General features: G+C 41.6%; 1 protein-coding gene across 2 annotated transcripts in view; it reads right to left on the reverse strand.

Moving 5' to 3' along the window:
* UNC13C (unc-13 homolog C) overlaps positions 1-25,871 on the reverse strand; it is a 425,720-nt gene that overhangs the window by 163,066 nt on the left and 236,783 nt on the right. For both annotated transcript variants that reach the window (XM_075006542.1, XM_075006543.1), the window contains one exon: positions 11,294-11,427. In XM_075006542.1, the coding sequence (XP_074862643.1) occupies positions 11,294-11,427 (134 nt within the window). The remainder of the gene's footprint in view (positions 1-11,293; positions 11,428-25,871) is intronic.

Genomic DNA, 25,871 nt, shown 5'->3' on the forward strand with positions numbered 1-25,871 from the left:
GCACTTGAAAAAGGTCAGGGCCAAAGGTGCAATACAACCCTATAAGCATGAAAGCTTGTTAGAAACTAAAAGCCCCTCTGAGCTCTGATTCTGTTTCCTGGATACCACCCTGGATCCCATTTCCAGTGCTTGAAGTAAGCCTGTTTCTTTATTTCCTGTTTTGGGTACCTGCCTATAGCTGCAAAACACTTTATAAAAAAAAACCAGCGATTGGCAGGCAGCCATGGCTACAACAAACTAGAGAGACATGTCTTCACTGTTCTCTAACCTCCTGTGTCATCTGTTCTTGTGGGAAGATCCTGAACATTTAACAGTAGCTAACAATTTTTAAATATCCCAGACTGCACATATTAAGCATCACTGGTTGAACGGTCATCTTCTTTGTCCTAGGAATTTTGTCTGAGTAAGAGCTTCAGGACTGGGCCCTGGGAAACAATTACCTCTTAAGTCACATTTTTAAAATGTAAAAACACATGAAAACAAAACCATTCAACTTTTACTTGGCCATAATGTATGCATAGTGCTCAGAAAAAAAATATCAACACAGATTTAAAAATAGTGCTTTCTAGTAGGCTGCTTTTCTGATGAAATACATTCATTAAATATTTGAAAAAAGGGGAAAAGGCAAAAAAAAAAAAAACCAACCAAAAAAACCCCCCACTGTTAGAAAAAGCTGTGCCACTCTACCTCCATTATCTAAATGTCCCACTGGGCCTTCAAATATTATGATGAAGGTTATATTTACATAAGCAACACTACAATGCAACTGGTCCCAGACTGCCTTCCTTGGCTGGTGTATTTAGCACAGTAAGCATGATCCTGCCAAAATTTGCACACTTGAGTAATTTTATACATAAGGAGTCCAATTGACTCCACTGTGATTCTTCAAATGTCTAAGGTTACTCATATACACCAGTAACAACCAATTACCCATTATTTGTATTGGAGTATAATATAGCAGAGGAGTGAGATTATGGGCTCATTGCAATACATTCTGTAAACCACTTGGTAAGAAACAATCACTGCCCTCCTGAGTTTATGGCCTGAATAGGGAAGACAGAGTGCCTTGGAAGGCAAACAGAAGAGAATGAAAGACACTTGCCCAAGATGCTATAGCAAGTCTGCAGAGAAGCCTGGATTAGAAGACAGGTTTTCTGAGTCCTAATTCTGTTTCCTATTAACTGCAGGGGCTGGGATCTAGTTTGTACGAATACATATGTATATGTATATCCATACTTATGTATACATATAATACGTATTTAAATATTCAGAGGAAAATGAGAAGGAAGCTGGAAAGGAAACTCCATCTGGGTAAATATACCCTCACATTTGACCTAGAGTATATAGGTCACGAACAAACTGTTTGAATGTATTGTATAGGAAAAAAATTCCACTCAATGGCTCATAATCTAATATATTCACTTTGAGAAATATATACCCTGTGGAGAAGCTTATAAATGGAGCTTGTGCAAAAAGGCACACATCATGATTTTACAGGATATGCAGCAACACATATTGGCACCGCACAGAAGGATTGATTTTTCAATCTGTCTGCGTAATCTTTACAGATTATTTTGCTTTCAGAACTATTATGCACATGTAATATTTTAAACTGTCCTCTCTATTTCCTAAGCTTAATGTCCATAGCTTCTGAAGAGCGAAATGATCATATGCTTGTCATATAAGCACACTGTAAAAATTGCTAAAGGTCGAACCTCTCTGGTCCAGCACGTTAGACCAGGGAAGGTCAATGTCACCCAGGGTCCCCTGTCCTCCCACAGTGTAGTGCTCCACTGGTTGTGCCCTTGAGCAGCTGCAAATGCATTTTCCCCAGGCTGCCAAACCCTGATTTCCACCCATTGCCTCCTGCACCACTTTCCCCTGGCTTCTCTGCTGCAATGGGGGCTCCACTGCTCCCCCATGTTGGCAGCAAGGGGCTCTGCCCCTCTCCCCATGGAGGCAGCCAGGGGCTCTACTGCTTTTAGCTGATGGGGGCTCCGCTGTCCTCTGGTCACCAGGGGCTTTGCTTTTCCCAGATGGCTCCGCTTTTCCCCAGCAGCTAGGGCTTCCACCACTCCCAGCTCCTGGGGGCTTTACTCTCCCAGTCCCCTAGTCCTTGTCCTAGCCCAGGTTTGTGCCTGTGAGTGCTCCCACTGGCTTGCCAACGATACCAGACTGGGATGTTGCCAGACTAGGGAAGTCCAGATTAGGGATGTTTAACCTGTAGTAGGCACCAAAAATATAATTTAATAAACAAAGGCTGCCTCTTACAAATTCCTTGGACTGGGAGGTTGCCAGATATTCAAACATTCTGGGTAACAAAGAGGTATACCTAACAATGCATAACACCAAAAAACCCACTAGATTAGATATTAAGAAACAAAGAAAAATGCGTGTAGAGTACTTTATTTACCAACAACAGTAGTATTGTATCCTGGAAACTTATATTGTATTTGCTGAATTTATTTGTATTTACTTTCACTATACTGTACTTATGGAAAACGTAACTAAAATTTACCTATGGTTAAAATGCTGGCTGTTTGAGAGTTCTGGATGATAGAATGCCGGATATGAAAGTTTCCTGTATATCATAGTTCTCTGTGGCATTGTGTAATGCCCAAATTAGTATTTGACGAATAGAGATATAACTTTGAGTTGTCATTATATACATCTCTGGCATCCCTTATATTTGCTATCAAATGCCAGAAGGAGCACAATTGTTTGACTGTAATGTATCTTCAGCTGAAAATAATAACAAAGAAGCTAAAGTGTTTGGGGCTTATGCAACTTTCTGCTATCAGATAAGGGCTACGTCTACACGTGAAGCCAACATCGAAATAGGCTATTTTGATGAATAACGTCTACACGTCCTCCAGGGCTGGCAACGTCGATGTTCAACTTCGACGTTGCGCGGCACCACATCGAAATAGGCGCTGCGAGGGTACGTCTACACGCCAAAGTAGCACACATCGAAATAAGGGTGCCAGGCACAGCTGCAGACAGGGTCACAGGGCGGACTCAACAGCAAGCCGCTCCCTTAAAGGGCCCCTCCCAGACACAGTTGCACTAAACAACACAAGATACACAGAGCCGACAACTGGTTGCAGACCCTGTGCCTGCAGCATGGATCCCCAGCTGCCGCAGCAGCAGCCAGAAGCCCTGGGCTAAGGGCTGCTGCCCACGGTGACCATAGAGCCCCGCAGGGGCTGGAGAGAGAGCATCTCTCAACCCCCCAGCTGATGGCCACCATGGAGGACCCGGCAATTTCGACGTTGCGGGACGCGGATCGTCTACACGGTCCCTACTTTGACGTTGAACGTCGAAGTAGGGTGCTATTCCGATCCCCTCATGAGGTTAGTGACTTCGACGTCTCGCCGCCTAACGTCGAAGTTAACTTCGAAATAGCGTCCGACGCGTGTAGCCGCGACGGGCGCTATGTCGAAGTTAGTGCCGCTACTTCGAAGTAGCGTGCACGTGTAGACACAGCTAAGGTGGCACAGAAATGGAAAACACAAACAGTGACATAAGTCTACCGTATGAAGAATATTAACACATGATCAGATTGTCAGAGTTGCTGAACAACCACCCCTCATTATCATTTGCAGCTGCTCAAGGCTACAAGTTAGAAGGAACGCAAAACAAATTCCATGACACACAGAAATACACAGACAAAAGCTATATAAAGCCCAGCTAAAATCCACAAAACCAAACTGAATGTGCTTCTAAAATGTAAGTTATATGAGAAGATAATGATCTTGTTTCATGCTGTATTTTCTAAGTTCATAAATGAAACTGGTTCCTGGGACTGATGCACGAAAGTTAAAAGGGTAATATCAGTGAAGAATTTCACCCTTTAGATATCTGAGGTGATATCAGACAATAAGATGTATATGCGTAGAGGCTGATTGTCCTTTCCTTTATGCAAGGTCAGTGCAGGTGTATCTCAATTAACTCCAGTACAGATAAGTGAAAAGTGGATCGGGACCATGACACACAAACTGTGCAACTGATGGACTAAAATTACTTTGGAACTCTATCAGCTTGGAAGGGTTACTCTGGACAGTATTGTTAGGCTGAAAGATGCTAGTGAATGAATACTAGCTGATGATTTTTGGATTCAACGACAATCAGACTTGACGATACCCAATGGTGGACCATGCACTTTCAGGCTCAACAGAAGAAACATTTGATCTCTTTATGGAGCAAGAACAGCTGTCGGACTAAGGGGATGAATGCCCAAGGAACTAGGCCATGTGGAAGATCAGAGCAATGCTGTGGGGACTGAGAGGATTTGCTGGTTGCAAATGTGGGGGCTAAAATTTCACTTGGAGGCTGGGAGTGCTAGAGGCAGAGGAAGCCTGGAAAAGGATATTTGTGTGTGACCCGATGGCACCATTTTGGGGGGAAGCAGCCTTGTGTACTGGGAAGCTGCTTGTTCTTTTTCCTGTTCCCCTACCAGGGAGTGAGGGCAAAGTGTCACTTAATCCCCTGCCCCCTTCCGTCCCAGGCAAGGAGCATGTAGGAAAGCTGTGTCCTTTCCCCTCGCTCCCCAATAGTCAGGGGAATGGGCAGAAGACCAAGCAGCATCCTGATACATATGGCACCCGAAGTGGTGCCCATGCTGTGTGACACTGAGAGGAAACAGGGCTTCTGGAGCACAGAGCTCAGTGGAGTGGCAGATTTGGGGATTTCTGAGGAATGAAATTGCTGGCAGCTGCTTGTGTCTACAGTGTTTGGAAAAACAAGACTATATACATTCTTGTAAACACACACACGTATAGCAAGAAGCTACCCTGCAAGAGCCTGGCTAACCACTCAGGCAAAGGGAGGAATGGTGTGTAAAAAGGAGCAGAAAGTATATCTACAACCAGTGCCAGCCATAACATTACTGAGACATGCACTGAAGAGCCAGCATATAGGAGAGCCTACTCCTTTTCCATTCCTACTCCCAGTTGCATGAGTTTCTCATGGGAGAAGCATCAGTAGCCTCAATCTGCTCCCACAAGTACAGGAGTGTGTGTGTGCACAATTTTGGTCAGCTCTTAAATGGTCCATATTGACTACATCCTCCCCAACATTGCCTAACTGAGTACGGGCCAATTGCTATCCAGTTCATTATTACATATCTTTGGAAGACCCCCATCAGTGTAATATCTAAGTGTTACTCTTTGTTTTGCATGTGCCATGCTTACCTGCATTATGAAGTCTGTGTTCTGTGTGCGTGAGCATGATTTAATGTGTTTTTTACATCCTATTGAAATGCTTCTAGGATTTGGGCTTTCTGTAACTGAGGGGGCACTGATGTCTGTGGCTATGTCTACGCTACAGAATTATTTCAAAATAAAGTATTTCAAAACAGCTATTTTGAAATACTTTGTTTCAAAATAACACAGCTACACACAAAGGATGTGCCTACACTACTCCTCCCTTTAGGAAGAGCTATGAAAATGCAACTGATCAGAAAGGCAAATGATGGGTGGATTTAAATATCTCATGCCTCATTTGCATACTCACATGGGACCTCTATTCCAGAAAAGCTGATTTTGAAAGCCAAAACATCCATGAAGACAGGGTTCATTCAAACAGAAACCCTGCTTTAGAAAGCACCCTGCTTCCTGGAAAAAAAAAAGAAGGAAGTGTGCTTTGGAAAGTGGGGTTTCCTTTTGAATGAACCCAATTACACAGCTGTGTTGGTGTTTGAAATCAGCTCTTCAGGAATTGAGATCCTGTGTGAGTATGCAAATGAGGCACACAATATTTAAAACCACACCTCATTTGCATTTCTGATCAGCTGCATTTGCATGTCCCTCAGCTATTGCAAAATAGCATATCCAGACACATAGTGCTTATTTCAAAATAGTGCCACTGAACACTGCTATGGTTTATTTGGAAATACTATTTGTGTCTTGAAGCACCTATTTTGACCTATTTTGAAATAGTTTATTTTGAAACAGGCACTATTTCTCCTGGAATAATGTATACTGATTTCAAATTAACGTACCAACTATTTCAAATTTCTTTCAAAATAGCATGTGCATAGTGTAGATGCTTGCAAAGTTATTTTGAAATAACAGCTGTGATTTCAAATTACTTCTGTAGAATTGATGTAGCCTATGTGCCCTGTATCCAAACATTTTGGCTGTGTCTACACAAGCACAAAACTTTGAAATGGCCATGCTAATGCCCATTTCGAACATTACTAATGAGGAGCTGAAATACATATTCAGCACCTCATTAGCATGTCGCCGGCCGCGGCTCTTCGAAATTGCTGCTTTTCGCTGATGTGTGGCTCAAAAAGGACCCTGCCAACTTAGAAATCGCCTTATTCCTATCTGCTGATTTCAAAGTTTTGTGCTAGTGTAGACACAGCCTTTGTGGAATATGTATTTGCATCCTTTATATCCACATACCTACTTTAGGCTTAGGCTATATTTAGTGCTTGAGAACTATCCAAATAATTATTCCAAATTATTTCTAAGTTTTCTTATTAAAAGTCACACTTGGTTCCACGCCAAAAAGCAGTTACTTTCTGGTTGTTACTTCAGTAGTCACCTGTGAAAAGTTAACAGCATTTAATGTAGAGCAGTAAGCTAAAAAAAAAAGCTCCCTCAATTCCCATACCCGTCAATTTTCCCTATACAGAAAATATGAGGTAACTGAGCAAATTGTTGACATTTGCTGATTTTTAATGGCTTCTACTCTGTATAACCAATCACCACCAATGAAAAACATCATCTCAGGATCAACTTTTGCAGCCTTGATTGAAGTAAAGTTTATTTCTTTACCTGTAAGCTATTAAAGTAAGTGTTTGCTTCAAGTGAGGACTGAAGAATTTGGCCCCGAAACTGCAACCCATTTTACCACAAGGAACATTTGACTGTACAACATGCTGTATATTATTATAGGCTTCTAAGTGTTCCATGCACAGACTGCAACTCCCTGGTCCAAGAGGTCCTGAACAAGAGAATTTGCAGGGCCAGGGGAGGTCTGTTGCCAGATGGCCCTGTGCTCCTTGGGGCTGCCATGGCCCAAACCCAGGCTCACTGGGGATGCCACAGGGCTCCAGCCTGGCTTCCCGCTCTTCAGTGTTCCCCCAGTCTCCAACCTCAGCCCTGTGCTACTGTGGGGATGCAATGGGACTCTGACCCACCCTACATTGCCTCAGTGCAGGTGGGGGACTCTGGCTTTGGCCCCTGACCCTGTCGAGCAGGCAGAAGCTCCAGCTCCACTCCATCCCTAGTCCAGGCCCATTCTGGCTGAGTTGCTTGACACTGGCTCAGCCCCAGCCCCAGGAATCTCTCTGGTCCAGGTGTGGGCAGATGAGTGTATCTCGGATGTGAGAGGTGCAACCTATAAGTCAGGAAATGTCACGTTTCTCAGGGAGCCAAGCAGACCACAACAATAGTACTTTATGATTACTTTTGTTTTGTCTGGCTACAATTATTTCTGTCTCCTGGGGCATCATTTTGCCAACTTCTCTATCACTTTCGCAGAAATACTGTAAAATTTCGTTTCATCCAAAGCACTACTGTCAAAATCATCTTCCTTGCTTGCGTGACAGCTTTTCTTCCCTAAGCCATACAAAGCTATGCGTGGAACATGTCAACAGAGAGAAGAATAAATTAGGTTTCACTGTCATCAAATTAACGTGTATTTTGAATGTTTAAATGTCTCAGGTCAGCTCCCTAGACCCCTTGTAATAGTAATAGCAATAGTGAGTTTTTAAATGCTTTTGCCTCAATTATTTTGAAGAAAGTAGAACTTGGAAGTAAAGGGAAAGCATGAAAAGCTATGTTGGTTTTATAGTGTCTAACAGTTACAGTTAGAGATATCGGCTACGTCTACACTAGTCCAAATTTGCAAGGCCATTTCAAAGATTACTAAGGAGGCACTAAAATACATATTCAGCCCCTCATTAGCATGCTGCCAGCCGCAGCAGTTCGAAATTGCCGCGGCTCGCTGCCGCACAGCTTGTCCACGTGGGGGCCCTTTTCGAAAGGACCCTGGGAACTTTGAATTCCCCTTATTTCTATAGAAGATTTGGGCTAGTGTAGACACGGCCATCCCGTTGGAGCCTCAGTTAGCAAACACAATGCCAGACCATTGTAACTACTTATTGGGAAGCACAACAGGACTTTTAAGCTAGAAGCACTCAGCAACACAGTGTACAGTAAGATGAGGCTTGGAATTGCTCTCTGAAAAAAGTACAGACAGTATATCCACCAAGTTTCTCTGGCACCGATATGGGCCAATACAACATTATTTGGCAAATATCAATTACATTTTATGGTGTACTGCAGTAAACTCATTCATATTCAACAGCTGTGGGACCGGGAGGTTGCTGGATACGCACACACCCTGGTTAATAGAAAGCAGCTGGCAGAAGGAACAGGCTGTCAGTACCCCCCTCAGCCCATAACAAATTTCAGCACCCTCCCCCACCCATCCCTATACTCCCCGCACTCCAGCTCTGGCTCCTGCTCAACTGCTCCCCCTTCCTTTTTGGTGGGGACAGTATGGAGCTGCTTGAAGACGGTGGCAGGGGGTGGGATTGGGGAGGGGGCTTCCTGTGCCATGTGGGGAGCTGTTCTGGGTGGCAGACATGGGGTGGGAGAGTGGAGGAGCCCACCAGCTGCACACACAGAGGGACACATGCTCCATAATTCACAAACCCCAGCGACGACATCACTTCTCCATGCTCCCGCCTGGTGTCCACTGCCCAGAGCTTCAGTTGTGTGTTATGCCAGTTATTTAAGTGTGCCAGTTACTCAAACACAGAATAAAAAAGAGTTTACTGTATTTTAATCACGTCATTTCCCTATAAAACATTAATCCATCAAAGAAATATTGCATAATTTAATTTCAAAAGTTAAAAGAAAATGTTACTTGGTCTTTCTATTTGAATGGTTTCACTCCATGGCTCATCTCTTCTGTATCTTTTGTGGGGCACTAAGTAGAAAGTCCTAATCACCAAGAGTTTATTTTTGTTGCTTTTTTTTTTTTTAAACTGGGACCCCAGCTCTCACTTAGATACTAGTCTTGTAAAAGATTAAAGAGATATGCTTCATCCACTATAGCACAGTCAGCCTGCACGGAACACTTTGTGCCAGACTCTACATGTAGACAACAGAAAGTGGATATTAATTTGTAGTAACTAACCCAATAATGCCTCACAAAATTTTACACAGCATCAAGTATTTCTTTTAAAAGTGCTACAGGAAGTGAGTCTTCTGATACTTTTGCACAACGGGACAGAATTCTTAGATGGTGCTTCTCAGCATCTATGCTGTAAATGGCAAATTGAGCAGAAAGCTCTGACCTAGAGCTGGCTCAGAGAGTCAAAGTTTGGACATTTCTCAAAGCTGTTCTATTTTAATACAGAGTTTTTGTCAGAGTCCTTTGTTCCTTTACAATATAGCATCCATTTCCCTTTGCTGACAGCTACTCCTATGGAGTACTGGGCATATCAGTAGCTGTACAGAACTGGGAGAAACAGCAAGAAGTCCTGTGGCACCTTACAGACTAACAGATTTACTGGAGCACAAGCTTTTGTGGGCAAAGACCCACTTTGTCAGGCACATTTGTTGAAGTGGGTTTTTGCCCAGCAAAGCTTATGCTCCAATAAATCTGTATGTCTATGAAGGGCCACAGGATTTCTTGTTCTTTTTGCAAATACAGACTAACACGGCTCCCCCTCTGATACTTGAGAGCTGGGATAATAGTTTATCTCCTTTTTAGTTAAACAAGTATTAAATTAACCTGGAACCAAACAGAACAAGAATATCTACTCTTTAAATATGGAACAACACATTCTTTTTTTTTTCCCCTGGCTTGCTCTCACCTAGAGAGCATGTTTCTCTTAAATCACATTAGAGGCTGTAAGCTGCAAGGATTCCCACTGAAGCCTGGAGGAATTCTACTGTGACTCAAGGGCACTAGTGACGCAATCAAGTCATGTCTCATTAACGACACAGTTGACTGCCGTTAGTCAGAGTGCTCTGTCATAATGTTTTCTTCCCCCCCCCCGAAAATATGTAAAATTAATACTCCCAAAAAGCGCGGAGAAAGCATGTCTGAGAAAAATGAAAATCTTGATATTCTCCACTGTCGGAGGTATAAGAACTCTCTACTGGAAAGCTTGGGGTTTGTAAATGAAGTGACAGGTAACCAGCCTGGTTTCTCCTAATCATCAGCCCTTAGTCTACAATCAGATCTGCAGAGGCAGGGCCCTGACAATTGCAGTGGGGCTCTGCGTGGCCGTGATGAGCCATCTGCAGCAAGTCAGAGAAAAATTTTTTTTCATAATGTTTAAATACATGTACTTTGTACTAGAGTAGTCAAGCAATTAAAAAATTAATCACACTGTTAAAAATAATAAGAATATGTTTGCCCCTGTTTCCTACTACAGATATGCTTTTGTCCGGCAACTTCACTCCTCCAGCAGGACAATGGATGTTGCTGGATAAGAGAGCACCTGGACAACAAAGCCCTAGTGGTGGGAGGGAGCCCTGCTGGCAGCCCACTCTGGGGAGCAAGGTCAAGGAGCCCCACTGTGGGGAGCCCAGACGAAGTTAGATCCCTGCCACAAGCCCTGCTGGCACATGGGGTGGAAGCCAGGCTATGGCACACAGTCCAGCTGCAGAGAACCCCTACAGCCCCATTGCTGGGAGCCGGCTGAGGTGCAGAGCCCCACAGGCAGCCCCAGCTGTCAATTAATGTGCATTAAGGCCTGTGATTAATGCATTAATTTTTTAACTCACTAATTCTGCTCTGCGTTAATCGCAGGTGTTAACGTGTGTTAACTGACAGCCCTACTTTGTACCTTTTATTTTGTAACCAACCATGATGACATGAAGGAGACACTGTATCTTTTCAAACACACCTGCATTATTCTCACAAAATAAATTAATTCAGTGTTAGATTAACCCGTACGTTTATCTATAAATGTAAAGGTGGGAATTTAAGAGGTTTTGATTCAAGGACTTTAATTTTTGGAATCTCTTTAAGGACTCACCTCATGTCTATTGCTATCCAGTTTCTAGTTTCTGAATTGAGGAGGATGAGATTAGCTGTCATTTTCTTAACTACGTTGACATTCTGCTTTGAGGAGAGAGTGTTTTGTTTTTGTTTTTTTGATGTACCAAGTGCTGTTTTAAGTGACTGTCTTTCCGGTTTTGCCACTTACTCCAATCTAATCATATCAAAATTGAAAACATTAGAGTCCAGTGTACTTCCTTCGTTAAATCACTGTGTCTTTATACAAATTTCCAAAGTGGGGGATGGGTCTACTTACTGGTTCAAGACAGGCGTGTATGCTGTTTTATCCTCATCAATGATGGTGACCATCAGAGTAATCAGCTGAGCCCAAAAATCCAAATTCTTGGTGGTTGGCCCCTGTTCTTCCCGAGGAACTTCCTGTTTCTTACCCTGTTAACAAGATTTAGAGAACGCATCTAAATTGTGTGATTTTACTTATTCATTATTGCCAACTACAGAGAGAGGGAAAGAGAGAAGATGACATATAAAACTGCCCTCAGTTCAGGAAAGAACATGAAAAATGTGTTTCACTTTAAGCACATGCCCAAATCTCACATATGTAAACACATTCTTAATCCCTTTGGATTTTAATTCATTTCAATTCAACATTTAGTGTTTTACTGAATCACAACCCATGTGCAAATACTCACCTGTGAAGTAAGTGTTGTATCAGACAATCTGAAGCACCAATGTGGAACATTTCTTGTTTTAAGATTAGGATTTTTTTGCAATAAAACAGGCTCACACGGAATTTTTAAAAAAAGTATGTATCTTCCTGAAAATTAAATAATCCCTTTTATTACTAACAAATCTGGCAAACAATATTTATATTTTATATTTCCACTCTTTATAAACACATATTTGACCCCTAATGTCTAGCTGGAGCTGTCAGCATTTTATTACTGAAATAACTTCCACAGGGGATGCTGTCCATTTTGCCTCAGTTACACTTTCACAAAAAAACTTCATCTGTGTAATCAGGATTTAGCAAATTTTAACATAGTATCCCAAACAATGGAACCTCTTAGCTTTTGGTTTTTCAGACACTGACCTGTACACAGAGGTCACATTTACATCAAGGTCAATAAAAATAAATCTGTTGCACAGAACCACATCACAGAAAGTTGCAAAGCTATGAGAAAAACTAAGAGCTGCTACATGTAAACAGCGCCTGTACTTTAAAAACCGCCACTATACGTGATGACACAGAACTTTTCAAACTAACACCTAAGTAAGGTGGGTTCAATGGACATATTAAAAGAGCTACTTGTAACCGTTATGTCTGGATAACCGCTGGTAGTGGTAGGAATAACTTCCTTCATTTGCTGGTATGTGCGCACAAGCACATAAACGTAGTACTAGCTTCCAAGCTTTTTACCTGTCTCTGTTCTCAGTGTCTGTGTGTCCTGCAACCTACATAATACTCAGAAAAGCATCTTTATCTACTCCATCCAAAATCCTGGATAGGCTCCCAACCCCCTTCTGTTGTAGGTGGGGGGCTCATCCTTAAGATTATGGTAACTGAGCAGTAAAAGTTCGTACCTATAAATCCCAATGAAATTATAACTCAAACCATAAGCTTTCATCAAGCTCATACATAAAAAAGGTAGTTAATGCTTCAGAGAAAATAATGTTTTTGAATGTTTAAACATATGTACATTGCATACCAGGATGGCATGAAATAGGCATTGTATTTCTTCGAAAATGCCTACATTTTTCTCATAATAAATTATTTCTATGTTAGCTGAATTTAAAAGATTATCTATTACTAGAGAGCTGTGAAAAGCATAATGGGAATTTTAACCAGGTGTAATAATAATTATTTTGTGGTGGCCATTGTGAAATATATTATACTTTGTTGTATACACAGCTGAACTTCATATATTATGGCTTCAGAATCTAATGTGACTGAATTAAAGGAAATGCCCAGTAAAGTTTACAATGTTCGGTGTGATTTATATCACTGACAACTTGCAATTGTCTTGCAAACAGAAGAATTTTTAAAAAAACACACAGGACTATCTGAGCATTATTTTCATCAGTGAAGTCTTTCACCTCATGTAGATTACACCTTCATTACAGTGCCCTGCATTTTCAATAGTAGAGATTATTTCTAGCACCATTCTCAGACAGTGGTATAATATCTTCCACCCACACTAAATGAAAAGCAGGTTTACAATACAAAACTATTTCACATTTAATAGGGACAGTCCATTAACACATTTCAGTAACAATATATCAGATAATTCAAAACATCATGGTGCTGAAACAACACTTTGGCACTGATGCGAAAAGTTCTCTGCCCTAATACATAAAAAAAATGCTTGGTCTCTGTAAAGAAGAACAAGCATAAAGATTGTTTTCCATGTGCCTCTCTGGCTCACAAATAGATTGAAAATTTAAATTAAATATTACTCTGAGACATTTAAAGATGTATTTAATCATATTAAGGTGTTAGCATGCAGAAATTTCTATACACTGGAGTAACACCTCCTATAAAGCACAGGACCAAACAGGACTACTTCCTATGCTACAATTCAGTAAGAATATACTATTTCATTAAATGATGGTTAAACCAAAACGAACAGAGGCAGTTAGGTCATATTTACATTAAAATGTTCATCTTTGTACACATTATAGACACTCATTTAAAAAACACTTGTCAGAGATTGTAAGATATTTTTAAAGGAAAAAAATGATACTGCAGGTTGAACCTCTCTAGTAGGGTAATATCTGTAATCCAGTATGTTTTAATTTAGCTGGATGACCACTTATGGGTGTTGCCAATTTTTCTGTGGTCCCATAAATTTGTTTACAACCACCAGTCCTGGCACTCAGTGTTCTGTGCTGTTATTTAGCTGCCATATAACCCTAAATCTCTTCTAAGAGCCCAGTGAGCAGTGGAAATGTTGTTAATGCTGCTAGATGCTGTTGACTTCCTGTGGTGCAGCAAATTCTCTCATTCAGCACTGGTCAGGTCACAAGTGTGTTGGACTAGAGAGGTTCAACCTGCAGGTTTTAATGCTGTTACTCGGAATTAAAGTGCCACATCAGTTATGTCCCTGCTTAACTAGTTTAATTTCTATGCTGCTCTTCTGAGTCTGGGTACTGGTGACATAAGCTCAAAATTAGCCTGTCATTAACAGTCAAGTACACCCTCTCATTTAATGGGAAGCCAAGTAATGTTTTTCCTTCAATGTGCTCTTAGAAGACATTTGTCTGCTGCAATTTTGCTATTGTCATGACAAAGCTAGGGCTCATGCTGTAGCTCCACAGCTATTTCATCCCCTCTAACATGTATTTTTCATTTTTAGAAAATAACACCAACAAGATTAGTTTGTACAATAAACTAATGTATGAGTGATGGTGAAAGACACCTTTTCAGAACATCCAGATTGGATTTAATTTGTAATTTTATTATGATCTACTAACCGATGCAGGGAAATCTCTGTGACTAGCTTAAAAAAAGAAGTTGCTGTAACAGTTTTATTAATAAATCTCTTTTTGGAGATGTAAATGGCATACACATAAGAGAAGTCCCCTTGGGAAAATGTAAACCAAATATCGGATACACCCAATATCAGGAGACGGTACAGCATTTGCATTTATGATATCATTGACATGCAGATGTAGCCTATGAGACTATACAGTAATGTTTTAGAAAACAGCATTGTTTTAATATCCTATATTTTTAACAAGTTTGAAAAGGTTGAAAGGATCATAAATCTACATATAAATCAGGAAGACAACATCCCTGGTCTGTAGAGGCATTGCGGACAGTTTACTGAGCCTTTTAAATGGCCAGTTTTCTAACACTGACTTCCTCTCATTTTGGATGATGTATTACTCACCAAGGCTACATCTACACGTGCAGCCAACATCGAAATAGTCTATTTCGATGAATAACGTCTACACGTCCTCCAGGGCCGGCAACGTCGATGTTCAACTTCGACGTTGCTCAGCCCAACATCGAAATAGGCGCAGCGAGGGAACGTCTACACGTCAAAGTAGCACACATCGAAATAGGGATGCCAGGCACAGCTGCAGACAGGGTCACAGGGCGGACTCAACAGCAAGCCGCTCCCTTAAAGGGCCCCTCCCAGACACAGTTGCACTAAACAACACAAGATACACAGAGCTGACAACTGGTTGCAGACCCTGTGCCTGCAGCATAGATCCCCAGCTGCCGCAGAAGCAGCCAGAAGCCCTGGGCTAAGGGCTGCTGCCCACGGTGACCATAGAGCCCCGCAGGGGCTGGAGAGAGAGCATCTCTCAACCTCCCAGCTGATGGCCGCCATGGAGGACCCGGCAATTTCGACGTTGCGGGACGCGGATCGTCTACACGGTCCTTACTTCGACGTTGAACGTCGAAGTAGGGCGCTATTCCTATCTCCTCATGAGGTTAGCGACTTCGACGTCTCGCCGCCTAACGTTGAAGTTAACTTCGAAATAGCGCCCGATGCGTGTAGCCGCGACGGGCGCTATTTCGAAGTTGGTGCCGCTACTTCGAAGTAGTGTGCACGTGTAGACGCAGCTCAAATGTGTTTAAATCACAGACTTCTAAGGCACTAAACAATAAAGGAAAACATTTTTCTTGGTGCTGATCCTGCCATCATAATAAAAGGAGGCCAATTAGCAAAAGCTGCTTTCTTTTGCAACATCCATAAGGAAACAACAAAATACTAATGAATAACATCACCATAAATAATGATATCTTTGAATTGCCAAGGTACATTACAAACAAATAGGAGGGAGAAATACCATAAACACTATTATACAGGCCACTACATCAAAAGCTCAATAATCCACTCATTCAAGATGGAACGGTAAAAACCCTGAAAGGCATGTAGTGGCAGAGTCCAAACACAATAAACAGTAGAAACTTTCTCTTTGAGGTATAAGATAAAAAGTTTTCTAAGCCACACCATAAATTGTGCTGATACCCTGTTGAACAGTGAAGTTGTGAAATGTGTGAAGTCTTAAAAAAATACTTAATATAAAATATTAAAAGCAGATATGGGCCCAACTACAAGTCAAACATGGATTTTAGTTTACAACACCAAATCTGAAATGAAGCTTCTATCAGGAATTCAATATTATCAGCACCATAAGACTATGTCTACACAGTAGTGTTATTTTAAAACAATCCATTCCAGAATACCTATTCTGAAATAGCTTATTTTGAACTGAACAGCTACACACAAGGGCTGTGGCCAGAGTAGCCCCTCCTTTTGGAAGGGCTATGGTAATGTGGCACTTTGGAATATGCTAATAAAATGCTTTCATGAACATGCAGCACCTCATTAGCATAATGGCAGCTGCGCGCTCTTCAAAACTGCTGGTTTCAAAATGCATGCCGCCTGTGTATTTGGGGGCCTTTTGAAATGGCCCCTTGATTTCAAAAGTCCCTTCTTCCCAAAATTGAAAGACTGCAGCAATTCTTTTGGAGGTGCTCTTCCACTCCCAGATCAGGAAGAGCTCCTTTTTTTGAAAGAACCTTTCAGAAGAAAACGTGCATAGACACTCCACAGGCTGCTCTTTTGAAAGAGAAGTCCTGCATGGCACCAGCCAACGGTCATGCAAAGATGCCGTGGCCAGCGCTAGCAGAGCTCTATGCTCCACGTGTCTGGCTGTGTTTAAAGATGCAGGGATGCAGAAGCCCCATGGCAGGAATGTGAGAGTGTGCTGGCAGCAGCAAGGACATGGGGTGGCCAGCAGCACGCTTTGGAGTAGCCCCATAGTGGACAGTGCTGCTCAACTGCTGCAATGGACAGCAGCCAGGAGCCCCGTGACCCCCTGGATCCCTCCCAGTGAGCTGGTTGAAGGCTCACAGGAGACCACTTGAGGCACCAAGAAGCAGGCCCTGTTGTGGAGGGAGCCGGAACTCTGGGACCTCCTCAGACTCTGGCAGGATGAGGAGGTCCTGTTTGAGACCACTGACAGGTGGTGGAACACCCTTGCCTTTGCCTGGCTGCGAGCTCGAAAGTACACTCGAAGGTCAAGCAGCAGAGGCAGCGGTATGTCTGGTCTAGGGACATAGCAAGACGGTCAGGGACAGCCCCTCCCCAGATGCCCCATTACCAGGAGCTCCAGGGCCTCCCTGTCCCCACCATGGTCCTGGATACTGCTTAGGATGAGCTGAAGCCTGAGGTAGAGGTGGAGGAGCAGCCAGTACCCTCCTCCCAGACCACCCTCCTGAAGCCAGAGCTGGAGCTGCCCTCAGACGAGGGGTGCTGGTGATTACTCTTTTGAAAGAGTGATCAGAGGATCCATTATTTGTGTGTGGACACACTCTTTTGAAAGATGATCTTCTGGAGGATAACTTCCAGAAGATCTATTTTCAAAACAGCGCTGCAGTGTAGATGTAGCCCAGATGCGTAATTAGAATCCAGTTTCTACATTTATCCAAATCTGTGACAGTTAAAGCAACCTAGTAATTATTTTTGGTAATAAATTGTCAATAAATCCTGTATCAGTGTTTCACAAATGGAGATTGATTGACCATTGCTGGTCAGCTGCACTTTGGTAAATTTTGTCAGGATAGAAAGATGAATTACACAAATATATTTTCTTATTACATTTAAACTGATGCTTAAGCTGTCACAGAGATGTGCATTAACAAATGGGAAATAAATGATCATCCCTATTGTCAGTGTGATGCAAGTTAGCCCACAAGATGAAAATCTCTGTCAAGATGAATTACAAAATGAAAGAGTTTGGAAATTCCTGCACTATATCCTCAAACCCTGCCAGTGCAATTTGATTGACTATTAGTGTATTAGTGTAAAATTCTGAGTCATCTTCACTTTACTCATTCACATGTAACTCCAGTACAACACGGAGGCATTGAAGCAATGGCACTAGACAGTCTTGTCTCATATTACAGTTCAGCAGTGCTGCTTATGCTCAGTTATCTAGAGAAAGGAACAAAACAGCCCAGCAAGTGCAATTTCTTAATTCAAATAGGAATACATTACCTTATATACACAGACCCCAAGATTCCAAACAGTGTCTCAATCAATGCTCTCTTTAGACTTATAGCTACACCACTCATTTATACTTAAGCCCGTGCCCTGAATGTTTCCTCAAGGGGTCATAAATATGATCTGTTGGTATTAAAATTTATGGTGCATTCTTTAAATTATATGCCTTTTATTTACTCCTGTGCAATTACTGACAGTTACGAGGCTGCACATGGAATGGTGGCTATACAAATAACTCTCTATAAGCACATAAAAGAGCTCAGCTGTGGTGTAATGAGAATAAGTGAGAATTTGTGAAAAATTATTTGCAACTTTTATTTGTGACTCCTGGCTTCACTGAAAGCAATGGCAAGATTGCTACCACCTTCAAGGTGATATGATTTGTTGATTTTAAAGAAAAAACAAACTATATACCATGGCTAATATAAACCCTGATTAAGGACCTCACTCCTGCAAACAGTACCCGATATAGTGCTAGAGTATGCTGAATTTGTGTGTACTTTGATCAAAAAACCCTCTGACCTATTATCATATTTTTGAACCAGCTCAAGCATTCATAGCTTAGTTATACATTTGACTGGAGAGTTAATAATTCCTCTGGAAAAAACATAATTTTAAACAACGTTTATAAAGGAAATGATCTGTGAGCACAAATCATGTTGTTCAATCAGAAGTTATGGACTTGACTCATGATTATTGTGTGAATTGCATGGCCCATGTTGTATGAGAGGTCAGGTGAGGTGATCATAAAGAATCCTTCTAGTTTTAATATTTCTGAATCTATTAACTTCCATACCATGGTAATTTGAAAGACAGCGTACACTCACCATAACGAACAGAAAGTTTATGTGGAATTCTCCTGGTGAAGGAAAAATGATTATGCGACCTTCAGGGATAAGTGACTGGCGATGGGGTGGGAGGGTGGTTAGGTGGCAGAGGCATATCCACATGGCCTCTTTACTGCTAGCAGCCCCTTCTGCTGAAAGTGAAATCTTGGTGGCTATGCTAATTAGCTGTGCAATTATGCTAATGAGTACAGCTCCATGTAGATGTGGCCAAAAGGTTGAGAGAAACACTGGTCTAAACAATAGTAACAGAGAGAAAGCCATGCTGGTCTATATACTATCAAAACAAAAAAGCAGTAAAGTAGCACTTTACAGACTAACAATTATTTCATTAGTCTTTAAAGTGCTACTTTACTGCTTTTCTATTTTGGTGGTCTAAACAATAGATAGTGCTGCCACGAGTGCAGGGGCATGGACTTGTTGATCTCTCATGAATCATGATTCTATGATTCACATCTGAAAAGAAAACAAATTGGTGACACCTGTTGCATTTCTTCTCACTACTAACTGAAAATATGAATTAGTAAGCTCACTCCATTCATCAGCAGAGCAACACCATTCATTTTATAGAAACAAACAATTAGGGCTAGGCTGTGACACCCTCACTTACGAAAGCAGCACCTAAAAGCTTCAGTTACTCATCAACTGCAGTGATACTCTTCATGGGAGAACAGGCATCACAATTCATTACTGCTGAATCAAAACAACAAAGCTAATTCTAATATCACCATCCTAAAACTCTCATGATTTTACCAGTCTATTGAAGCAAAATCAATGTATAACTCTCAGATACCATATAAGATTCTTGAAATTAAAAGATGAGCTTTTCCTCCATGCTCAGCCGCCAGAATCTGCCAAACGCTATTTACAGAGAAAGACATGTTGCTTCTGCCATCATTACAAACAGTAGCAAACACAAAAGCTGTGTCTACACTACAGAGTTCTGTTGACAGAAGTCACTGTTGACAAATCAAAACAAAAAAGCAGTAATGTAGCACTTTAAAGACTAACAAAATAATTTATTAGGTGATGAACTTTCATGGGACAGACCCAATTCTTCAGATCATAGCCATACCAGAACAGACTCAATATATAAAGCACAGAGGTCCAAAAATTGTCATCAAGGCTGGCAAATCAGAAGAGCAGAGCGGAGGCAGGAAGAGGGGTGTGGGGTGGAGAAGTTAAAGAGTTAGATAAAACAAAGTATGTAAAATAGTCCTTATGATGGGCCAGGTAATTGCTGTCGTGGTTCAAACCGCTTGTTAATGTGTCAAATTTGAATATGAATGACAGTTCTGAGCACTCCCTTTGTTAAAGTTCTTTTTCGGTAAAACACAAACTTTCAGGTTATTAACAGAATGGCCCCACTCCATGAAAGTACTGGCTGACAGGTTTGTGAGTTAGGAGCTTTTTTATGTCTGTTTTGTGTCCATTCATTCTTTGTTGAAGAATGTTTGCAGTCTGTCCTATATACACAGTGTGTGGACATTGCTGGCACATGATGGCATATATGATGTTAGTTGAGGAACAGAAGAATGTGCCCGGGATTCTGTGAATAACATGGTTAGGTCTAATGATGGTATCTCCAGAATAGATATATGGACAAAGATAGCAAAGAGGTTTATTGCAAGCAAAAGTTCCAGGATTGGTATTATTGTGGTATAGACTGTGGTTGCTAGGACTCCTCATAAGGTTCGGAGGTTGTCTATGGGAGAGTATAGGCCTTTCACCTAAGGCTTTCTGGAATGTGTCATCCTGATTTAGGATAGCTTGTTGGTCTTTAATGATGTGTCACAGTGGTTTGAGTTGGGGGCTGTAGATACCAGTGGTATTCTGTAGTTGGTTTCTGAGTATTCGTCTGGATGTGTCGATTTGTTTTTTTACTTCTCCTGGTGGGTAATTCAGGTTTATGAATGTTTGGTAGAGATCTGGTAGTTTTTGGTTTCTGTCAGTAGGATCAGAGCAGATGCGATTGTACCTAAGGGCTTGACTGTAAACAATGGATTGTGTTGTGTGGGCAGGATGGAAGCGAGAAGCATGTAGGTAAGTATAGCAGTCAGTAGGTTTCCGATAGGGTGATATTTCCCAACAGAACCTCTGTCTACAGAACACAAACACACCTTATAGGGGCTCCCCCTGTTCATGACCTCTGTCGACAGAACAGCCAACTGGAAGCTCTGAAAACAGGGCTGCCCAGTGAACAGGAAGCCCTCTCTGTGGGCAGAAGCCCCCCCTGGAGTGTCTACACCAAGGTTTCCCAAACTTATGTAGTTGGGACCCAGGCTTTTTTCAATACCTTTTTGGGGCCCAAAAATATAAATAAATATTAAAAAAAAAGAATAAAAATGAATACATAGTCACTGTTTATTATTTATTAACAATAATGATAGTCCATAGCAATAATTTGTACATTTTCTAAGGACCGTTATTTTTTTTCCCCAGGGTCTGGTACTGGCCCGTGGTCCACACTTTGGGAAACGCTGGTCTACACTATTTTTCTTTTGACAGAATCTGTCTACAGAAGCGCTATGTCTCAAACTTTCAAGACATAACTCTGCCGGGAAAAAGGTCACATTCTGCTGACAGATTCTAGGTAGAACGCTTTTGAAGTGTGGACACTCCCTAATTTTGTGGAGACAAAGCCTCTTCTGTTGACAAAACCTTGTAGTATAGGCGCAACTGAAAGGGATAACTTTAGCTCCTGTTCTAGTAGAAAGAGAAGGATCGGGGGGAAAAAAAATCAACATTTAGTAAGGGAAAGAAAATTTTAAGAAAGTTCTAGCTTTCAAAGATGGCCTTAGCATAAAGGAGACTATACATGTAAAGACCATAAAAAAAAAAAAGCTTTCATTAAATAATCTCCATTTAATAGTCCACCTCCTCCTTTTCTCCCTGTCCTCTTGGAGCATTGGCCCATGTCATTAGAGCCCAAGTTCCCAGAGAGGTTGTTCCAGAAATGCCTGTAGTGTGGAAGAAAACCCCTCCAGGCTTGGTGTATGGTACCAGAAGCTATTCATTACTAGAAGAATTGGGAAGACAATAATTTAAGGCTGTACAGGATTGGCACATATACAGGACTTCTGAGTCTCCATTCAGTTACAAGGATCATTGTATTGGTGGGTCAAAATGGGGCCTTAGGACTGAGTTGAATTAAATTGATATAAATAGATGTTAAAGAAGATTCCTGCGTCTTTTTATATTGGAACAATCAGAGTCAGAGTGAGAAGAGAAAACAGACTTTGCTGCATCCCATTAATCTATTAATAGCAGTAAAGAGGGCACAACCCTCAGGCAAGCTCCAGAAAGCACTGAGTCACACTATGATCCAGGTGACACAGAGGGCAGGCTGATCTGGCCCCTCCTCTTCTCCCTGGGGCCCTGTCCCTTCTGGGAGCACAGAGCTGCCCTTTCCCCCTCAGCACTGCCCAGGGGTCAGTAAATCCATCAGCTCCCCTGGTCTGAAGTAGATTTTCACCAAGGCAAATTCCAAAGGGGAATAGCGTTCATGAAAACCAATCATCATCCAGACCAACCACCATCCAGACTGATCTCTAACTAGGTCCTCAAAGTGGTCTGGCTGGAGGTTTAGTTCATGTTCATCACTAATGAGCTTATCATACTACTGAAGCTTTTGGACAAGACGTGAATGTCAGCTTTTCTTGGAAAACACACTTTGTAATTCATTTGCCTTCCATCCTGACGGATAGAAAGCTGCCAAAACTGAACCAAGGCCAATAGATATTATCTGTGTGTTTCACTATGAATATCTTCATTGTGGATCCTGTCTTGCTACCTAATACATGAAGAAAACAGGAACTGAAGTTGACGTTCTGCTGGTCTTCTGCCTTCCCCAGCACCCACATTTCAGTACTGTACAATAGAGCTTATATACCCATGGTTCCACAGATCTACAGTTATGTAGCAAGCTTGATGTCATGACATCTTCACAGAGTCTGCAGATGGGCCTGAAACATGGTAGCAGGAATTGCTGCATGGATGTCCATATTTTTGAGCAATACGGGCATTGTCTGAAGTAAATGATGCACACAAAAGACAACACATTTCACAGCTAATATATAAGATTTCCAAATGCCAGAATCTGGCTGATTTTTGGTTACTTGCATGATCAACAATATTCAAAGGCTGGGAGAAAGGTCAGATTATTGCTAATTTTTCTACCTCGTTTAGCCATCCCTCACACCTTGTGATACACATAGGCTCTGGCCACACTACGTCCCATTCAGAAGGGGCATGTTAATGAGGCAGTTTGGAAGATGCTAATGAGGTGCTGACATGAATATGCAATGCCTCATTAGCATAATGACGGCTGCACATGACTCGAAAGTGCCGCTTTTGCAACACATGCAGTCTGTGTAGATGGGGGAGCCTTTCAAAAGGACCCCCCATGATTTTGAAAGCTCCTTCTTCCTAAAACCAAATAGAAAGAAGGAGCTGTTGAAGTCAGGGGGTCCTTTTGAAAGGTCCCCATCTACACAGGCAGTGTGTGTTCCAAAAGTGTCACTTCCAAATCCTGCGCGGATGCCATTATGCTAATAAGGCACTGCATATTCATATCAGAGCCTCATTGGCACCTCCGAACTGCCTCATTAACTTGCCCCTTCTGAAAGAGAGGGGTAGTGTGGCCACAGCCATACTGCTGGAGTTTACCCTCCCTAACTTCAATGTTGAAGTTTTAAAACCTTGGGCTATTTTCTCCTCTACCCTGTTCCTATTGCCAGTGAATGAGCGGCTCTCTTTTACTCTCAAACCAGCCAGCTTGGACATGCTTCTAACAGGCAATTTGATCCATAAGAATCTGCCTCAGTTTCCCCATGGGAGAGAAGTTTCTGAATTAGGGTGTAAAAGCACAGCAAGAACATATTCCTCTAATGCCTTAATGCACTTTACCAAAAATTTCCCTGTTGTTGTGTCTAGTATGCCATTCATCAAATACACTACAGCAACATACTGGAAGGCTTCCAACTGCCCATTTGTGCACCACATTTGAGCAATTGTTGGCAGCCTTTTAAACATATGTAATACTGTACAAAAATGCGGTGAAGTTTCTCATTGTAAAGTGTATTTGGAATTGCACTTACACTGGCAGTTTTCTGAATATAATTCTGAAATACAGAATCCTGTGGCAATAACTCAGGAGTTATTCTATAACTCCATTCCAGATCTCATGTTTTGGAAATTGATTTGTAGCTCTCTATTTTACATACCTTCTTTATCACCCTACCTGTAGGTCCCTTTAAAATTTTAATCAGTGTGAAATATATTAACTGCTATTTCAAGTGATTTTTTATAGGTGTGATAGAATATATTTGTAAAATCAACACAAACTCAATAACGGACAAAGAACAGGCCTCCAAACATACGCAGAATTTCAATAATAGTCTCCCTGTTCAAATGTCAGATCCAGAGTCTGTCAAAACCTTTCTTCCATATTCTGGTACAAAGGGATATTAAATCCTTTGTATTGAGCCAAGAGCCATTTGGAGAGCAGGGCCAGGCTGATTGCTTTATATCATTCTCACCAGGTGAAGGAGGCTGCCAAAAAGAACTGCTGAAGTAACTGCAGAGTTTGTGAGCTCCAGCCAATTCTTTTATTTGCTCGAGAAAACCATAATAGAGGCCATGACATATTTATACACTGTCTATAAATGCTTTAAAAGCTGCTTTTCTATCCTTCTCAGTGTAAGGCAGCCAGCTTTTCCACTCATGGCCCAGTATTTATGAGAAAGTGGATGTGTTGTAGATGCTCCCTGAGGAATTGAACATGCTGATTTATGCTAGTACTTCCTTCTCTCACCAGAATGTTTTCTCTAGAATAACGGGCCAATAGAATATCTGCCAGTGAATACTGGGAACATATCGGTGCATCACTGTATGTGTGTGTGTGTGTGTGTGTGTGTATGTGTGTGTGTATTTTCCACTTATTGGCAAGTGGTTATTAGAAAGGGAATGTGCTGGACTTGAATTTTACCACTGAATGGCAATCATTGTTAGCGTGCAGTTTGGTGATTGCTAACAGTGTGTAACCATACTGTACAGTATGTAACCATATATGTTTTATGAAATAAGAAATAACACATCCAGCTCCTAAGAATCACACAATGATTATAATGTGTGTGTGTGTGTATTGTGTGATTCTTAGGAGCTGGATGTGTTATTTCTTATTTCATAAAACATATATGGTTACATACTGTACTGTATGGTTACATACTGTTAGCAATCACCGAACTGCACGCTAACAATGATTGCCATTCAGTGGTAAAATTCAAGTCCAGCACACTCCCTTTCTAGTAACCACTTGCCAATAAGTGGAAAATCTGACTCTCTGATGTGATGGTGCATAGAACAGAAAGTGAGCAGGGACAACAGAAGCAATCACAATGATTTTGTGAATTCTGCCACCATTTGTTTCACACAAGTCCTCAAAATTCAGCTTCATATGAACTAGCAAGGACCTCACATTTAACTGCACCTCAGACAGTCATTTACTTTTCACTTAAAATTCAGAGAATTGCAAAATTGCTCATATTGAGTACTTCTCAGGAAATACTATGGCAGATACCTTCAGTGTGTTCTTGCATGCAGAAAGAGGCCAGTGACGGCATAGAGTGATCCAGATACCTTTCTCTCTCTCTCTCTCTCTCACACACACACACACACACATGCACACATTGTGTATAGTACAGACACATATTTGGTGAAGCACAGAAACATATCTAGGGAAATATGCACTTTTTCTACATGCAGAAGTAATGCAGGGATCAGTACTAGCATTCACGATCCATCACTCAACCTGTTGGTCAACCACAAAATTGTGAGCCAACAGCAGTCCTGAAGGGACAAGCAAGCAGGTGGTTGTCCGCATAAGAGCCATATTTCATTGTTTTGGGCAAATCTGTCTCAGGTCTGGCTCCTCAAAGAAGATCATGGGTCTGTTATGCCCAAACTAGGCTCGAAAGGTTTAATAAAGTGAAGGAGGCAGACAACC

This window comes from Carettochelys insculpta, chromosome 12 (assembly GCF_033958435.1).
Source record: "Carettochelys insculpta isolate YL-2023 chromosome 12, ASM3395843v1, whole genome shotgun sequence".
Lineage (NCBI taxonomy): Eukaryota > Metazoa > Chordata > Testudines > Carettochelyidae > Carettochelys > Carettochelys insculpta.